The 18,236-nt window shown below is 39.0% G+C and overlaps 1 protein-coding gene across 1 annotated transcript in view; it reads right to left on the bottom strand.

Annotated features, from left to right (window-relative positions):
- CPE (carboxypeptidase E) overlaps positions 1-18,236 on the bottom strand; it is a 177,689-nt gene that overhangs the window by 77,940 nt on the left and 81,513 nt on the right. Inside the window, exon 2 of the mRNA XM_029571522.1 lies at positions 16,110-16,306. Coding sequence (XP_029427382.1) covers positions 16,110-16,306 — 197 coding nt within the window. The remainder of the gene's footprint in view (positions 1-16,109; positions 16,307-18,236) is intronic.

The raw sequence follows: 18,236 nt of genomic DNA, 5'->3' as shown, positions 1-18,236 counted from the left end.
ACATCCATCAATTAGCCCCAATCGATCTCCATATTCCCCTCCGATTACACCATTCCACAAGACCGACAAGAGATGCTTACAAAGGATCACTTCAAGTACCTCCAGCCAAGACTACCAGACACATCACGCTTAGAGATCGGGCATTCTCCACAGCCGGTCCAACATTATGGAACTCCATTCCCCCGGATCTTAGAATGGAACCCAACATCTCAACATTCAAGATAAGACTCAAAACGTGGCTGTTCACGCAGGCCTTTCCTAACTCCAACCCCATCTAATCCCCCTTCATGCAACAAGCTCCGCTAGTATTAGCGTTAATAGCCACCTCTCACAATGTTATTTATACATATATTTTACTATCTAATCTTCATTTCCCTTCTCATTCCAAGTTATTGTTTTCCTTGTTATATGTAACTGCTTTTCTGCACTTTTGTTAAATGGTAAAGTTTCACCCTTGTTTCTTGTGAACCAGCATGATGGGACCACCGTCTTGAATGTTGGTATATAAAAAACTTAAATAAATAAAATAAATAAATAAAATACTTCGAAGGTATAAAAATGCACAAGAAGCAAACTTTTTTTTTTTTTTCAGAGCAAAGAATGCTCTACAACAAGATGTCATGATATAAAGTACCAGCAGAGTAAACTCAGGAGCAACATAGGAAACTATTTCTTTATGGAAAAGGTGGTGGATGCACAGAATGACCTCCCATTGGAGGTTATGGAAACAAAAAGAGTAATGAAATTTAAGAAAGCATAAGATAAGCACAGAGGATCCCTAGCGGAAAAGAAGTCAGGGGGGAAAAATCAGAAATCAGCTGGGGTTTATGGCACTGCACCGGGACTGACAGTGGGCAGACTAGACGTTCGTGCCGCACGTCGGCGGAAAATCAGCCGAGACTCAGTACAATATATTTTAGTGGCTTAGTTTGAGAGCAGGAATGTGGTTAAGCTGGTGAGCTGGAGGAGGGGTCTACCAAGTTTCAGTGTTTTTTTATCTTCCTCCTGCTACAGAAAACAGAGATTGGGTGGTAACCTGCCAGATCAGGCACCAACTTCAGCCGCCTCAGCTGAACCGGAGTATAGGGTGGCACTAAGGATGCTGGAGACATTAAATGCCATGGGCCGCTTTGTGATGGTTGGCACAGCAAGAGCTGCCAATTAAAGAACCAAAGCTGGTACTCCAAAACGTTCTACACCGACGGGGACCCTGCTTCCGGGCACCTTCCTTGCTGCCGAATTAATCGCTAACATCATGGAATTCCCAAGGGCGTGTCATTTATGGGATCTGTCTCTATGCATTACATGATCAAGCTCTGTCTGACACAATTATTTAGTTCAGAAACTCAATGTCCTACCTCTGTTAAGAAGTTAACGTGAGAATATTTTTATATGATGTCCACAACATTTTAGATTGCTTAAAAAGAAAACAAGGAGCATGTCAGACCAAGCTGCAAGAGTGGCAAATTCATCAGGATGTTTTGGAGGTGATCCAGAAAGTGAACTTAAATATGTAGTTTTTGCTTTAATCTAAAATAAAATTTTGCAGTGACAAAATGAAGCTTTGATGACCAAAATATGAAGAAAAAAATGTAAGGGTTTCAGTTTTGCCCAGATGGCATCCAAGATCAATTTTCAAAGACTGTTAAATAAAGCTGTATATTTTTCTCTAACAAAATCTTGTGATCATTTTACATATTTCATTTAAACTGATAAGGCCTACAGGATTTGAAATATCAGAAAAAGGCCTTCAAAACATACTTCCTTTCAGTTGTCAGAAGCTGTTAAAGGCTTTAGCCCCCATTGCCTATTGTTTCATTTAATTCAGAAAGTAATAAGGTAATGGTTTGGGATATTATTAAAAACAAAAAGTGGTTATGCATGAAAAAAAAAACTCTCCATTTGATTTTTTCATGATATTACTCAAGCAATCCCAACAAAGGCACAGAACATTCTAAGAACACAAGATTTGCTATACTGGGTCAAATGAAAGGTCCATCAAGCTCAGTATCCTGTTTCCAACAGTATCCAGATCATAAGTACTTGGCAGGATCCCAAAAGGTTGATAGATTCCAGGGATAAGCAATGGATTTCCCCAAATCCAACCTCATAATAGTTTATGGAGCTTGATCAAAACTTTTTTAAACTCAGCTATACTAAAAGCTTTCACCACATCCTCCAGCAACGAATTCGGGGAGTTTAATTATGCATTGAATAAAAAAAATATATTTTCTCTTCTTTGTCTGAAATGTTTTACATAGCACCTTTGTTGTGTGTCCCCTGGTCTTTGTACTTTTTGAAAGAGTAAACAACTGATTCGTATTTACAAGTTACACGCCACTCATCATTTTTCAGACCTCTAGCATATCTCCCCTCAGCTGTCTCTTTTCAAAGCTAAACAGCCCTAATCCATTTAGCCTTTTATCATAGGGACGTCTTGTATTAAAATGTTCACAAAATTAAAGAAGAAATTGCTGCAAAACTGTGTTATAGCAGACTAGTAATAAAAGCCCATCCAAGGACAGGGAAATACTGTTTTAAGTGAAGGAAGTGCGTAATTGAAATGTGTAGAGTGTAGGCTGAATTTGGGTGTATTGTGTGGTAGTAGAGAGGAGACTGGACAATTCAGAGGGAGAGGGGGCAGAGCTGGAGAGTACAGCCAGAGAGGGGCAGAGCTCAATTTTCATAAGTAGAAGTAGAGCGTGGAGTAGGTAAATTAGAGAGCAGGGAGGACCTAGAGAGGACAAGGGGAGAGAGAGGCAGAACTTAACTGCCATACAGAGAGAGGTGCAGAGCTGAAGAATGCAGAGAGGGAGGGGATGAAGTTCAATTTACATACCGGTGATGCAGGCGTGGGGCAACTTTCCTCTATTATAGTTAGATGGTGTCAGATTTTTTTTTTTTTTTTTTTTAGGAAGACATGAAGGCCTTGGTGCTTATGAGAATCAGCAATCATCATGGTTCTGTGAACTGTTCTGCATTTAAGCTTCAACTATGAATATGTATCCCTCGCACAATTATAAACATCAACACTTACCTGAGCTTTCTGTCATAGTCGTGGAAGTTCTTATATAATGAAATAATGAAGCTGCAGTCCAAAGTTACCAATGGTGCACGGCAAAAAATTCCAAACATCCCAGCTGAAAGATGACCCCTTATTGGCACATGCTGTGTTTTGAACTGTGTTCTTTCTCAGGGGGACTTCTTATATACTTTTACAATTGTATTGTGATATCAGCGTCACTGCTTCATGATGGTAAAGCGAAACATCGGTTTCACCTTGCACCGTTGGTAGCTTCGGACTGGGACTTCTTTTATATCATTATACAAAAACGTCCCCCACTAGGATTTTTTTTGCAATTAAATATTTTTAAAAAGGGAATTTGCAAAGTAATTGGACATTATGGCCTACGATTATGCATAAGGCAGATGGTTTAAAAGCGTAGGCTACTATTGATGATGCCTAGTAAAATGGTCATTAAAATGATCTGAAACAAGTTTCAACATCTCTTTGATAAAACAACATAGAGTGGGTTTATAATTGCGACAAGGGGTACATTTTCATAGTTGGTCATCAAGTAATCCCTCAGGCGTTTTTTGTTTTTGGAGATTTTTTTTTATTGTATCTGCATTTAAGCTTGATTTTTTTTTTTCTTAGAACATTTCGATTTTTTTTTTTGTTTTTTTTTACCGATGAATAAAAAAATAAAGGAACCTGGATTAACACCCTTGAGTAATTCACAAAGCACCAGAAGGTTTTTTTGTGTGTCTGTGTTCTCAAGCACAGAAATCATAAACTACAGTCAATAAGAACATAAGAAATTGCCACGCTGAGTCAGACCAAGGGTCCATCAAGCCGAGCATCCTGTTTCCAACAGGGGCCAAACCAGGCCAGAGGAAACTAGCAAGTACCCAAACACTAAGAAGATCCCACGCTACTGATGCCAGTAATAGCAGAGGCCATTCCCTAAGTCAACTTGATTAATAGCAGTTAATGGACTTCTCCAAGAAATTATCCAAACCTTTTTTAAACCCAGCTATACTAACCACATCCTCTGGCAACAAATTCAAGAGCTTAGTTGTGTGTTGAGTGAAAAAGAATTTTCTCCAATTAGCCTTAAATGTGCTACTTGCTAACTTCATGGAGGGCCCCATAGTCCTTCTATTATCCGAAAGTGTAAATAACTGATTCATATCTACTCAATTTTAAAGACCTCTATCATATCCCCCTCAGCCGTCTCTTCTCCAAGCTGAACAGCCCTAACCTCTTCAGCCTTTCCTCATGAGGAGCTGTTCCATCCCCTTTATCATTTTGGTGACTGGTAACAACTTGTCAGCAAAATGTCGGGTGATATAGTCAAGTCCGTGCACATATAACAGGTAAATTGCTGGAATAAATGGTCTGTTTTCTCTGTACCTTATGACTGCTTAATTTCCCAGCAGTGGATCAGCTACCCTCCCATATTAAGAATGGGAGCTGACAGATTTAATGTTACCTACTGGTGCTCTAAGAATGAATATGGTGTATTTTGAACATAGTTGCAGTTATGGACTACCATATGTATTTATTTGATAAAAACTTGTAAAAAGAAAGTTAAAAATATATCAGAGCATACCTTAATGTTTAGAACACAAGTGTCAACCTGAAAACTAGGGTTTGGGGGCTGCCCCTCTTTTATTGTATGTTTTTTTCCTTCCTCTACTTAATGCAGGGTATTGTGACTCATGCTCGGGCTCAGGTACATTCAGGGACTAAGCCCTGTGGTCAGTATGGGAAAGATGGAGGAGTTCTCAGGTTTCACAACTTTGTGCTCTGACCACTGGGACTAATCTGCCAGAGATGTAGGACCAGGCGAGCTAACACAAGCATGCTTTACTCACTTATCTTCTAAATCTCCCAATTTATACCGGTTTATATATTTTTTTAATTCGTTTTCAGTGCCAAAACGTTTCCAACAGTTTCACACTTTTTTTTTTAAAGTAGACTAAAACATGACAAACATGTAACCGATCAGTTCTTAAATGGAAGCCTTGTGATAATGTATGTTAGTAACACAGTATTCAAGACACAATGAATTCTCAACTTCCCTTACCCTGAAGATCTTTCCTTGCTGCCTGTTTCAAGTGTTCCTCCTTCACCCATACTCACTGCTACCACAAAAAGGTTCTTGACATCTCCAGAGTTACAAAATTCCAGGAAGGGCATGCAGTCGAGAGAAGATGGCAAACAGAAGCTGGTTAAAAAATTGGGCTGTCAACCCCAACAAATGAGGTAAAGTGAAGACATCTTACAAAAGCAAAGGGGAGGGAATGTTGTAAACCACTTTGAGTTCCTTAGGGGAAAAGGTGAGGTAGAAGCCGAAGAATAGATAGAGAGGAACATTAAAAAAGGTGAGATATCTGAACGGCTATAAGCCTAAATGATCTTAGTCTCAAATCCCTCACTTGCAAGCTGTAGTGACCGAGGCAGATATAGATATTAGAACATAAGAAATGCCATGCTAGGTCAGACCAAAGATACATCAAGCCCAGCATCTTGTCTCTGACAATGGCCAATCCCTAAAACTAGATTCAATTTCTGTGAAACCTGAATGGTAGGTCTTCCTAAGTCACCTAGTTAACAGCTATTTATGCACTTTTCCTCCATGAACTTGTCCAAACCTTTTTTAAACTTAGCTACCTTGATCACATTCTCCGGCAACAAATTCCACAACTTGATTGTGCATTGAATGAAAAATAATTTCTCCAGTTTGTTTTCAATCCACTGGTAGCTTAAAGGAGAGTGCCCTAGTCCTAGTGTTATTTAAAAAGGTAAAGAACCTTTACCTGTTCTACTCTAATCATGATTTTGTAGATTTCAACTATATTCCCCCTCAATTGTCTCTTCCCCAAGTTGGAGTCCTAATCTGTTTAGCCTTTCCTCATAACGGAGCCTTAATTATTTTTGTTGCCCATCTCCGTACCTTTTCTAACTCTACTATATCCTTTTTGCCCATCATCGTGTATCTAAAATTAGGGTTATTTAACCCTATGTGAACATAAGAACTTGCCATACTAGGTCATACCAAGGGTCCATCGTGCCCACTATCCTATTTCTAACAGTGGTCAATCCAGCTCACAAATACTTGACATGACCCCAAGTAGTAAACAGATCCCATGCTATCACGCAGTGATAAGTAGTGGCTATTTCTTCAATCTGTAAACATAAATATTGTGTGCTGACTCAGTACCCCTACTTCCTGCCATCTATTTACAGTGTGGCTGGAACGCTCATAGAAACATAGAAATGAAGGCAGAAGAAGACCAAACGGCCCATCCAGTCTGCCCAGCAAGGTTCGCACTTTTTTTTTTCTCATACTTATCTGGTTCTCTTGGCTCTTATTAAACTTTTGGTTCTATTTCTCTTCCACCCCCACCATTAATGTAGAGAGCAGTGTTGGAACTGCATCTAAGTGAAATATCTAGCTTAATTAGTTAGGGGTAGTAACCGCCGCAATAAGAAAGCTACACCCATGCTTATTTGTTTACCTAGACTATGTTATTCAGTCCTTGCTGGTTGTTGTCTGTAATTGTAATTGTTGTTGTCTCTCATGTTTATGGGCTTGGCAGGAAAGTTTCAGACCCTGGAGGTCTACTGAGAGGATAGTTACCAGAGATCCCAGCAGGGAAGGGGTGAAGGTCCACAGAGCGGTGGATGCAGGAATTTTGCCACCTTAGATACACATCTGAACTAAACTGAAAAGGGCCATTCTAAAGTCAACAAACCTTAATGTTAGGAAACTAGGAAAATAAACCAACGTTAGAGGAAAAGAAGACCAGCGTAGTATTTAAAAAAGTGTCAGTGGAAAAGGTAAGGGCAAAAGGATTAGCATTCAAAAGGTACAAGTTGATCTCAAAAAAGATGATCAAAGGGAAGAATATCTGAAAAAGCTAAGGAAAATAATCAGGACAAGAAAGGCATGAGCATAAAAAATTAGCTAATACAATAAAACAAGGTAAGAAGACATTTTACAGTTATGCCAATGAAAAAAATTCAAGAAGAATTGGGAAACAGAGGAGTAAAGGAGGAATGTGTGGAGGGTGAAAAAGGAAAAAGCAGAAAAATTAAACACATTTGTTCGGTGTTTTCCAGAGTATGAAGAAGGCCCATTGGTAGTTGGCATGGGATACATATGGTAAAGGAGCAGATATTGTATTTATAGAAAACAAGTGTAGGACTGACGTTGCCCTATTATTCTGTTCATAGAGGAATATTTTGTTAAGGGGAGGTCCTTGGGGTGAGTCAGTGTCAAAAGAATATAAATGGTGGCTCATATAGTCACTAGGGAGATGTCAATGAGAATGCTAAACTTTCAAAAGGGAAACTTTGATAAAATGAGAAAAATTGTTAGAAAAAATTGTTAGAAAAATTGTTAGAAAAAATTGTTAGAAAAAATTGTTAGAAAAAAACTGAAAGGAGCAGCTACAAAAGTAAAAAATGTCCAAGAGGCGTGGTCATTGTTAAAAAATACCATTCTAGAAGCACAGTCCAGATGTATTCCACACATTAAGAAAGGTGGAAAGAAGGCAAAACGATTACCGGCATGGTTAAAAGGGGAGGTGAAAGAAGCTATTTTAGCCAAAAGATCTTCATTCAAAAATTGGAAGAAGGATCCAACAGAAGAAAATAGGATAAAGCATAAACATTGGCAAGTTAAATGTAAGACATTGATAAGACAGGCTAAGAGAGAATTTGAAAAGAAGTTGGCTGTAGAGGCAAAAACTCACAGTAAAAACTTTTTTAAATATATCCGAAGCAGAAAGCCTGTGAGGGAGTCAGTTGGACCATTAGATGATCGAGGGGTTAAAGGGGCACTTAGAGAAGATAAGGCCATCACGGAAAGATTAAATGATTTCTTTGCTTCGGTGTTTACTGAAGAGGATGTTGGGGAGGTACCCGTAATGGAGAAGGTTTTCATGGGTAATGATTCAGATGGACTGAATCAAATCACGGTGAACCTAGAAGATGTGGTAGGCCTGATTGACAAACTGAAGAGTAGTAAATCACCTGGACCGGATGGTATACACCCCAGAGTTCTGAAGGAACTAAAAAATGAAATTTCAGACCTATTAGTAAAAATTTGTAACTTATCATTAAAATCATCCATTGTACCTGAAGACTGGAGGATAGCAAATGTAACCCCAATATTTAAAAAGGGCTCCAGGGGCGATCCGGGAAACTACAGACCGGTTAGCCTGACTTCAGTGCCAGGAAAAATAGTGGAAAGTGTTCTAAACATCAAAATCACAGAACATATAGAAAGACATGGTTTAATGGAACAAAGTCAGCATGGCTTTACCCAGGGCAAGTCTTGCCTCACAAATCTGCTTCACTTTTTGAAGGAGTTAATAAACATGTGGATAAAGGTGAACCGGTAGATATAGTATACTTGGATTTTCAGAAGGCGTTTGACAAAGTTCCTCATGAGAGGCTTCTAGGAAAAGTAAAAAGTCATGGGATAGGTGGCGATGTCCTTTCGTGGATTGCAAACTGGCTAAAAGACAGGAAACAGAGAGTAGGATTAAATGGGCAATTTTCTCAGTGGAAGGGAGTGGACAGTGGAGTGCCTCAGGGATCTGTATTGGGACCCTTACTGTTCAATATATTTATAAATGATCTGGAAAGAAATACGACGAGTGAGATAATCAAATTTGCAGATGACACAAAATTGTGCAGAGTAGTTAAATCACAAGCAGATTGTGATAAATTGCAGGAAGACCTTGTGAGACTGGAAAATTGGGCATCCAAATGGCAGATGAAATTTAATGTGGATAAGTGCAAGGTGATGCATATAGGGAAAAATAACCCATGCTATAATTACACGATGTTGGGTTCCATATTAGGTGCTACAACCCAAGAAAGAGATCTAGGTGTCATAGTGGATAACACATTGAAATCGTCGGTTCAGTGTGCTGCGGCAGTCAAAAAAGCAAACAGAATGTTGGGAATTATTAGAAAAGGAATGATGAATAAAACGGAAAATGTCATAATGCCTCTGTATCGCTCCATGGTGAGACCACACCTTGAATACTGTGTACAATTCTGGTCGCCGCATCTCAAAAAAGATATAATTGCGATGGAGAAGGTACAGAGAAGGGCTACCAAAATGATAAGGGGAATGGAACAACTCCCCTATGAGGAAAGACTAAAGAGGTTAGGACTTTTCAGCTTGGAGAAGAGACGACTGAGGGGGGATATGATAGAGGTGTTTAAAATCATGAGAGGTCTAGAACGGGTAGATGTGAATCGGTTATTTACTCTTTCGGATAGTAGAAGGACTAGGGGACACTCCATGAAGTTAGCATGGGGCACATTTAAAACTAATCGGAGAAAGTTCTTTTTTACTCAACGCACAATTAAACTCTGGAATTTGTTGCCAGAGAATGTGGTTCGTGCAGTTAGTATAGCTGTGTTTAAAAAAGGATTGGATAAGTTCTTGGAGGAGAAGTCCATTACCTGCTATTAAGTTCACTTAGAGAATAGCCACTGCCATTAGCAATGGTTACATGGAATAGACTTAGTTTTTGGGTACTTGCCAGGTTCTTATGGCCTGGATTGGCCACTGTTGGAAACAGGATGCTGGGCTTGATGGACCCTTGGTCTGACCCAGTATGGCATTTTCTTATGTTCTTATGTTCTTATGTTCTTGGTGAGACATCCAAAAGGGAATCAGGGAGAGCAAAGGGGGCTGGGCTCTGCTCTGATGTCTTTTTCCTTGGATCCATAGGAAATGGTATTTTTCTGTAAGATTGGTAAAGGTAGTAAAAGAGGATTTTTCTCACAAGCCTGCTAACAGTGAGTAATTAAGACTGAGAAAAGTAGGGGATTCTGCAATTCTCAACAGGACTGACAAGGTGGAGGAAGAAATGGGAGAAAGATGCAGGGATCCTAGCATTGCTGAACCATATCTGCCTTTGGGAGATTTTGGAATTTAATAAATTGTTTCCCTGCTGTTGGCTTCTTGTATTCTGCACTATGTCTAGTTTTGTACTAATGGAACTTTTGATTTCCTTCAGTAAAAGTTATTTTCTATTTGGAACACAACTTTTGGAAAGTGGACTGCTTTATTTTGTTTTATTTTCCCCTGGAGGTCCCTACAGGTTTATCTTGACTCCATTACAGAATCCCTGACCCTGTAATGAGTGTATCAGATAAGCCTTGGAAGTATAATGAAAGGGGTAGGATTACACAGGGCTTGCATGAAACTAGCAAAACTGAAAGTGACCAAGGCAAGAGGGCACATGGGATATATTCTTGTACATTACAGGGGCTCAGAGAAATTTTGGCAGCACCAATGACAGTTCTGTTCAATCGCTCCTTGGAGACAAAAGGGATTCCAGAGGATTGGAGAAGGGCTGCTTATTCCCTTATCTCTGCAGAATAGGTCAACAGCCCTTCCAGGATTTTATAGACATAGATTAATATATCTAACTATAATAAAGAGGAAAGTTGCCCTGCACCTCCATAGCTGGTATGCAAATTCAGCTCTGCCCTTCTTCCTCCCTGTACTCTCCAGCTCCACCCCAATCTCTCTCATTATGGGAATTATTTATTTATTTATGAGTATTTGATATTCCGCTTTTTCCCAAAGTTGGTCTCAAAGTGAATTACAATAAATGTAAATGAACAAAGGTAATAGAACAGTTTATAGTCAAATCAGAATTTGCAGTTGATGAAACATTGGGATCCAGTATAGGAAATCCCATTTGTGTAGAGTTTCAAGACCCAGTTGAGAGCAACACAGTTCTTTGTAGAGGTTGAAGATGTGTATTTTAGGGGAGGGCCTACATGAAAAGCCATGCCTTAGATTTTTCCTGAACTTAAAATAGCATGGCTCCAGGCATAGGGTTAGTAGCATTTTGTTCCAAATGTTTGGTGTGTAACAGGTGAAAGCACAGAGTCTCGAGCAGGACAATCTAGCAGCAGTCAGTGGAAGGAGGAAAGAAGAGCCATGTCAGAAGACCAGCATTCCCTTGAGGACGTGAAAGGAGAGAGAAGTTGAAAGAGGTATTTAGAGACCTATTTATTCAAGCATTTGTAGACCAAGTACAGAGTTTTAAATTTTATCCTCTTCTGTCCTTTTCTTTTCTATATTCTTTAGCCCTGCCTCTGTCTCTCTAACTGTACTTTCCAATCCACTCTCTATTACCATATATGGAAATTGAGCTCTGCCCTTCTTTCTGGCAGTACTTTCCAGCTCCACCCCTCTCTCTCTCTCTCCTCTCTGAATAGTCAGTCTACTGTTTACTGCTACACACTAAGCCTGAGCTCAGCATGCACTCTCCAGGACAACATATCTCAATTACACACTTCCTATACATCACATGACAGTATATCCCTGTCCATGGATGGGCTTTTACTCATAATGTAGATATACAGTATATACAAGCCACTTTGAGTTATTTAGAGAAGTATCAAATCAAAATAGAAGTTGAAATACGATAAAGACATTTAAATGTATGTACTGTATATATGCAAAACACAACAAAGGAACAAGAAGCTGCACTCCAAATATTCAATGGTCAACATCCAAGGAGATGCAGACAAATAAATCAGACCCAAGATTCAAAGTTAATCATATAAGAGATATTTTTAATTTTTCATAGCGGCAACTCCATTGCTTAAGAACGGTACAAATTTCAGAAAGAGTCCCCCGACACGGACCCGTGTTTCGCCAAACTCGGCTGCGTCGGGAGGGACAATAATTTCATGCGGAGTTCATAAACTACAAAATAAAAGAAATAACAGAATGGATGGAAACACATATCACATAAATTCAATACATAAAACATACCTTCAAAACAATGCATTCACGCAGTCAAATCGCAAGGAGGGCAGACAGTACAAGCAAACCCTGACGTTTAAAGAGGCTAGAATTTTAGGTGCCAAAATTCAGCCAATCAGAAATCAACAACACGGCATATCATCAGCCCATCAGAATGCAGTATCAAAATGACAGTCAGGAACCGGGAAAATAGAAAGACTAAAGAAAAAATTGTCATTCTATCTCGTTATTGAGTCTGTGGGGTGTCAAGCAGTTGAGTCTATAGATCCGTTTCTGATCCCGGCGAATCAGAATCTCTGAGAAATTCCCACCCTGGAGTGGCGGAGGTACCACGTCAATAACATAAAACTTTAAGTCAAGTTCAGTATGGCCAGATGCAATCCAATGAGTCACCAAAGGGGCTGTTTCCTGTCCATTTTTAATATTTGAGCGATGCTTAATAATTCGGGTCCGAATGGGGCAGGAAGTTTTACCTACGTATAGTTTGAGGCAAGGACATACAATCACATAGATAATGCCTTTGGTCTGACATGTAGCAGAAAACATTCGTTGAAATTTAATATGGGAAATAGGGTATTCAAACATAGATAAAGGTGCAGTATGAGGACACACCGAGCAGTCCCACAGGGTGAATGACCTGAAAAACTTTCAGAGTCTGGCAAAACTTGGTCATTTAAAAATGAATGGACCAAAATATCTTTAGGATTCCGTCCCCGGCAAAATGAGAACCTGAGAGGGTAATCAAAAGTTTTGTAAATGGATAATATTGACCAGTAACGTTAATGATCGAGGTAATAGTGTATACATGAGTTGAAAAGGGTAAAATGCAATTTATACAGTCATCGGATGACCTGATTTGTGGAATAAATAAATATTCACAGTTAGCATAGAGTACACGTTTGAATGCTCTATGAAGAACATGTCGAGGGTACCCTCTCTCCCTAACCCTTAATACCATCTGCTTAGCTTGGTGAATAAAGTCTGCTCACGAGGAGCAGAGGCATCTAAGCCTAAGTAGTTGACCAGCTGGAATATTTGTTCTTAAGGCAATAGGGTGGTGGCTGTCAAACCTTAATAAAGTATTACAGTCAGTTTTCTTCCAAAAAATCGACGTGTAAAAGATACCATCTTTGATAGAAACAGAGACATCCAAAAAAGGAATCACCTTGGAATTAATAGAAAAATTAAATTGGAGATGTTCACTACAATTATTTAACCAATCAAAAAATTCTAAAAATTGGATGTCTGTCCCTGTCCATACTAAAAAAATATCGTCAATATACCTGTACCATGAGAAAATGAATGATGACCAAGAAGATGAATAGATAAAATCTTCTTCGAATTTACTAACATAGAGACAGGCCAGGCTCGGTGCCATAGTGGCCCCCATTGCTGTACCTTTAATTTGTTGGAAGATTGTTGACTGAAACTGAAAATAATTCTTGGTAAGAGCTAAACGTGTAAGTGTTAAAAGAAATGCAGTTGTCACACGGATCGGGTCTGGGCGTTTATCCAAAATATCCTCTATTAAATTCAACGCCTCCTGTTAGGGAATGTTAGAATAAAGAGAAACAATATCTAAAGTCACCAAAAAATAATTAGAGTCAATAGGCAAAGACAAATTACTCAAAATAGTGATAAAATGATTTGTGTCCCTGACAAAGGAGCGGCTTTTGCACACTAATGGTTTTAAAAAAATATCAACAAATTGTGATAATGGTTCTAAAACCGAACCAATGCCATAGACAATCGGGCGACCAGGAGGATTCTGTAGTGATTTATGGATCTTAGGAAGAATGTAAAATGTTGGTATGATAGGTATTAAGGTTTAGGGAGAGAGGGTACCCTCAACGTGTTCTTCATAGAGCATTCAAACATGCGCTCTATGCTAACTGTGAATATTTAATTATTCCACAAATCAGGTCATCCGATGTCTGTATAAATTGCATTTTACCCTTTTCAACTCATGTATACACTATTACCTCGATCATTAAACGTTACTGGTCAATATTATCCATTTACAAAACTTTTGATTACCCTCTCAGGTTCTCATTTTGCCGGGGATGGAATCTTAAAGATATTTTGGTCCATTCATTTTTAAATGACCAAGTTTTGCCAGACTCTGAAAGCTTTTCAGGTCATTCACCCTGTGGGCACTGCTCGGTGTGTCCCCATACTGCACCTTTATCTATTTTTTGAACACCCTATTTCCCATATTAAATTTCAACTAAAGTTTTCTGCTACATGTCAGACCAAAGGCATTATCTATGTGATTGTATGTCCTTGCCTCAAACTATACGTAGGTAAAACTTCCTGCCCCATTCGGACCCGAATTATTGAGCATCGCTCAAATATTAAAAATGGATAGGAAACAGCCCCTTTGGTGATTCATTGAATTTCATCTGGCCATACTGAACTTGACTTAAAGTTTTATGTTATTGACATGGTACCTCCACCACTCCGGGGTGGGAATTTCTCAGAGATTCTGATTCGCCGGGAACAGAAATGGATCTATAGGCTCAACAGCTTGATGCCCCACAGACTCAATAACGAGATAGAATGGCAATTTGTTCTTTAATCTTTCTATTTTCCTGGTTCCCGACTGTCATTTGATACTGCATTCTGATTGGCTAATGATATGCAGTGCTGTTGATTTCTGATTGGCCGAATTTTGGCGCCTAAAATTCTAGCCTCTTTAAACGCTGGGGTTTGCTTGTGCTGTCTGCCCTCCTTGCAATTTGACTGCGTGAATGCACTGTTTTGAAGGTATGTTCTATGTATTGAATTTATGTGACATGTGTTTCCATCCATTCTGTATCGGTCCCGTGTATTAGTATGTTATTATTTCTTATATTTTATAGTTTATGAACTCCACATGAAATTATTGTCCCTCCCGACGCAGCCGAGTTTGGCGAAACACGGGTCCGTGTCGGGGGACCCTTTCTGAAATTTGTGCCGTTCTTAAGCAATGGAGTTGCCGCTATGAAAAATTAAAAATATCTCTTATATGATTAACTTTGAATCTTGGGACTGACTTATTTGTCTGCATCTCCTCGTATACTGTATATATGAACACCTTTATTGTATTTCAACTTCTATTTTGATTTGATACTCTTCCCTTCTCTAGACAACTCAAAATGGCTTACAACAATATAAAAACGCAATCAAATATAATAGTAAAAAAACACAGTATATATATGTGGGGTGTGGGGGGGGGCTGAGTATGGCAGGAATCATCATGATACTTATCCAAACTATGTATCCAATATATTTCTTCTAGATATAACTTTGATTTTTAGCACGTTCCATGGGTTATTCCTTTTTGATTAAGTAGCTTTCATTAAGATCGTGCTTTGCAGGAATCCATCTTCAATATTGATGTAGGACTGTGTGTACTGGAGGCCCCCAAATCTGATGTTATTTTGAGCCTAAAAATTCCTAAACCAGCCCTGCTCTGCAATGGCTAGGAGCATTGCTAGTAAGGAATTTCTCTTGGTGGGGGTCAAGCTTTGACTAGCAAAGACATTAACCTTTAAATTCAAATTTATTTTTTCTTGTGGAGAAGGTACACAATACTGTATTTTAGCATTCTGAGCTTTCAGGGAGCATTTCAACCTAGACTATTTATTTGAGTCTGCAAGACCTGCTAGCCTATAAAATTGCAGAATCTGTAGATAATGCATATAAAATGAAATTCAGAGTTTCCTTTGAACACGATCATAACCCATCTAATCAGACCACGGCTCTGCTAATGAAAGAAAACATGGTAATGGAACTTGGTATGTAATATGCATAAAGGGCTGAGGATTTAAAATGACACTCAGACAACAGCAAAAAGAAAGACTCATCCAACAAGATCATTATCTGTGGTGTAGCAGCAATCCTAGAATCCCAAGTGCCTGGCTCAGCGAAGGTATTTTGCTGAGCCATTCACTTGGCACTCATTTTGCCATTACATCCTCCCATTATACAGAAGCATACATGCTGTCACATCATCCCATTGTAGAGCATACAGCCTGTCATTTTACCAATCTGTTGTTTTGAGATTTAAAACTTTTCCTGGATATGAATACTTCACAACAAATACCTAGTATACACTGTCTCGAGTGCGTTAGGAAGCAAAACAAATAGTTTGTTTCATAGCAGCTAACATGATGGCAACTTATCTTCTAAGAAGACGGAATTACTAACAAAAGATGGCAAATTTGTGATAATTTCATTGCTGTAATTTTGAATGTTTTCAAATGAATAAAATTCCTTTTCCTTTACAGACGTTACACAAACCTGAGATGCTGCCTTCTCAAACCCATCTGGATTCAGGGAGGGCATGATATGGATACGGGTAGTGTGGATCAGGTTGATAATGGTTTCGTTTCCCTTCTGGTATTCGTTGCAGAGGTACTGAGCCAAATAAATGAGTAGCTCCCGGCCAACCGCCTCATTCCCATGCATGTTTCCGACATATTTGAATTCTGGCTCACCTGTAACACAAAAGAACCCAAATCAGATGCCAGCAAAGATAGAAGAGAAGCAGAGCAGCATAACCAGTGATGTGAATGTAATTTCCTGGTGGAATTCACTAGCCAGCAAGAGCCTTCTCACTCAGACTGTGAACATCTTTATGGAGCTGCTTACTGTTCATTTGTTATAAACATGAAAGAGTAGCACAGACAAGAGACCTGGGGGAATAGGGGGGAATAAAAATAAACTGGTGACAAATTGCCACATGAACAGTAGAATTGCTAATGTTATACATGCCCAACAGGAGTTCAACTTAACAATGAAATATTTTAAATGCCAAGTGTATGTATTGGCTACACTCCTCTGACTCCTGACTTTCCAATCCAATCAGCACATCCTTCAGCCCCACTTACTATGATGCCACAGGAGGAGAATAGGAAATAGGGTGCCCTATGCTTTTATTAGGCACTTGCTGAATATCTGGACAATTTTACCTCCTTCCTAGTTTTGCTGAGTCCAGGCATCAAAGCAGAAATTTTGTGACCTAACAAAGAGCTGAGCAGTCTAGTGATTAGAGCAGCAGATAGAGCCAGGAATGCCAAGATTCAAATCTCGCTGATGCTCCTCAGGCAAGTCACTTCATGTTCTCTTGCTTCAGGTACAACATTAGATGGTAAGTTCTTTGGGTCAAGGAAATACCTACTATACATGAACGTAACTTGCCTGAGCTGCTAATTAAATAATATGAGATAAAAATAAATAAAATACTACAATAATGTGGGTCCCTTCTACATTTTGATGTCTGGAAAGTATGACAACATTTTTGAGGCATTAGAATTTTTTTGTTTATATTCCATTAAATTATTATTTATTTATTTTTTTTGTAGAACTTATAAGTTCTGTTGAGGGCCTGCTGAGGCAGCAGTGAAAAAGAGGATTTATAAGTTTGCAAATCTGAGGCAAAAAGTACAAATCATAAAAAATATAGATAGAATGGGAAAACTCATCCATGCAGTAGCTCGGATGAAGAAAGTCCGAGGGGCTCACAAGGCAGCGGCTGCACATGGGAACTCCCATGTATATTCGCAGAGACTTTTTTTGAGCCCTCAGAGCTGGAGCCTTGACAACACAGTCACATGATGTCATCCACTGGTTCGGACTGATTTATGCCTGCCTGTCAATGGAGAACTTCAGTTTCAGAAGAACTAATTGGGTTGTTTGTCACATTAAAGATGATACTGATTAGGAATCTTTTCTTCCAGGCACATTCAGCACTGACTAATCAATGACTAAACTGGGCAGAGTCTGGGGATTTACTGATTTCCGAACCTCCATTTTAATTCCATAAATATACCTCAAAAAAACAAACAGAAAAATAAATAAATACACCCCACACCTCACTCTTACAAGCAAGATGTCATTAAACTAAAGAATCATTTGTATATGTTCAGAGCTCAATTAGATATTAATTATTTTCAAACTTGTGTGTTAGATAGTGGCAAATGTGAGGAACTTTCTCTAGTAGGATATTGCAATGCATGCACATTTCCACTAATCATTCCTCTACGCCCTGTTCTTATAATGTTTATGTGAAGGCTAGTACTCTTGGGTCCCAATTCTAACTTTATAAGACCATATTTATATCTTGCATGAAAAGAGATATGTACCTAAAAGAACCAATGCATTTAATCACATTGGCTAATTTTATTTTTTCCAGCATATTGTGAGGCAGTGTCCTTAGTGTTCCATTATTTAACTGTGCCTGGTCCACCTTAAATTCCTTAAGGAGAATATGCTATAAGGGATTCCCACAGGGCAGGTAGGGCTCAGTGGGCATAAACAGGGACTGGGGAATAAGAGCTTGGAACCAGGTGGGGATGACCAGACCAGGCCCAAATCTCCAGGAGGAAGATAGCTCCTGTAACATAACACTGTCCAAACACTGAGCTG

The sequence above is a fragment of the Rhinatrema bivittatum genome, chromosome 1 (assembly GCF_901001135.1).
Source record: "Rhinatrema bivittatum chromosome 1, aRhiBiv1.1, whole genome shotgun sequence".
Lineage (NCBI taxonomy): Eukaryota > Metazoa > Chordata > Amphibia > Gymnophiona > Rhinatrematidae > Rhinatrema > Rhinatrema bivittatum.
This window is presented reverse-complemented; position numbering and strand designations above follow the sequence as displayed.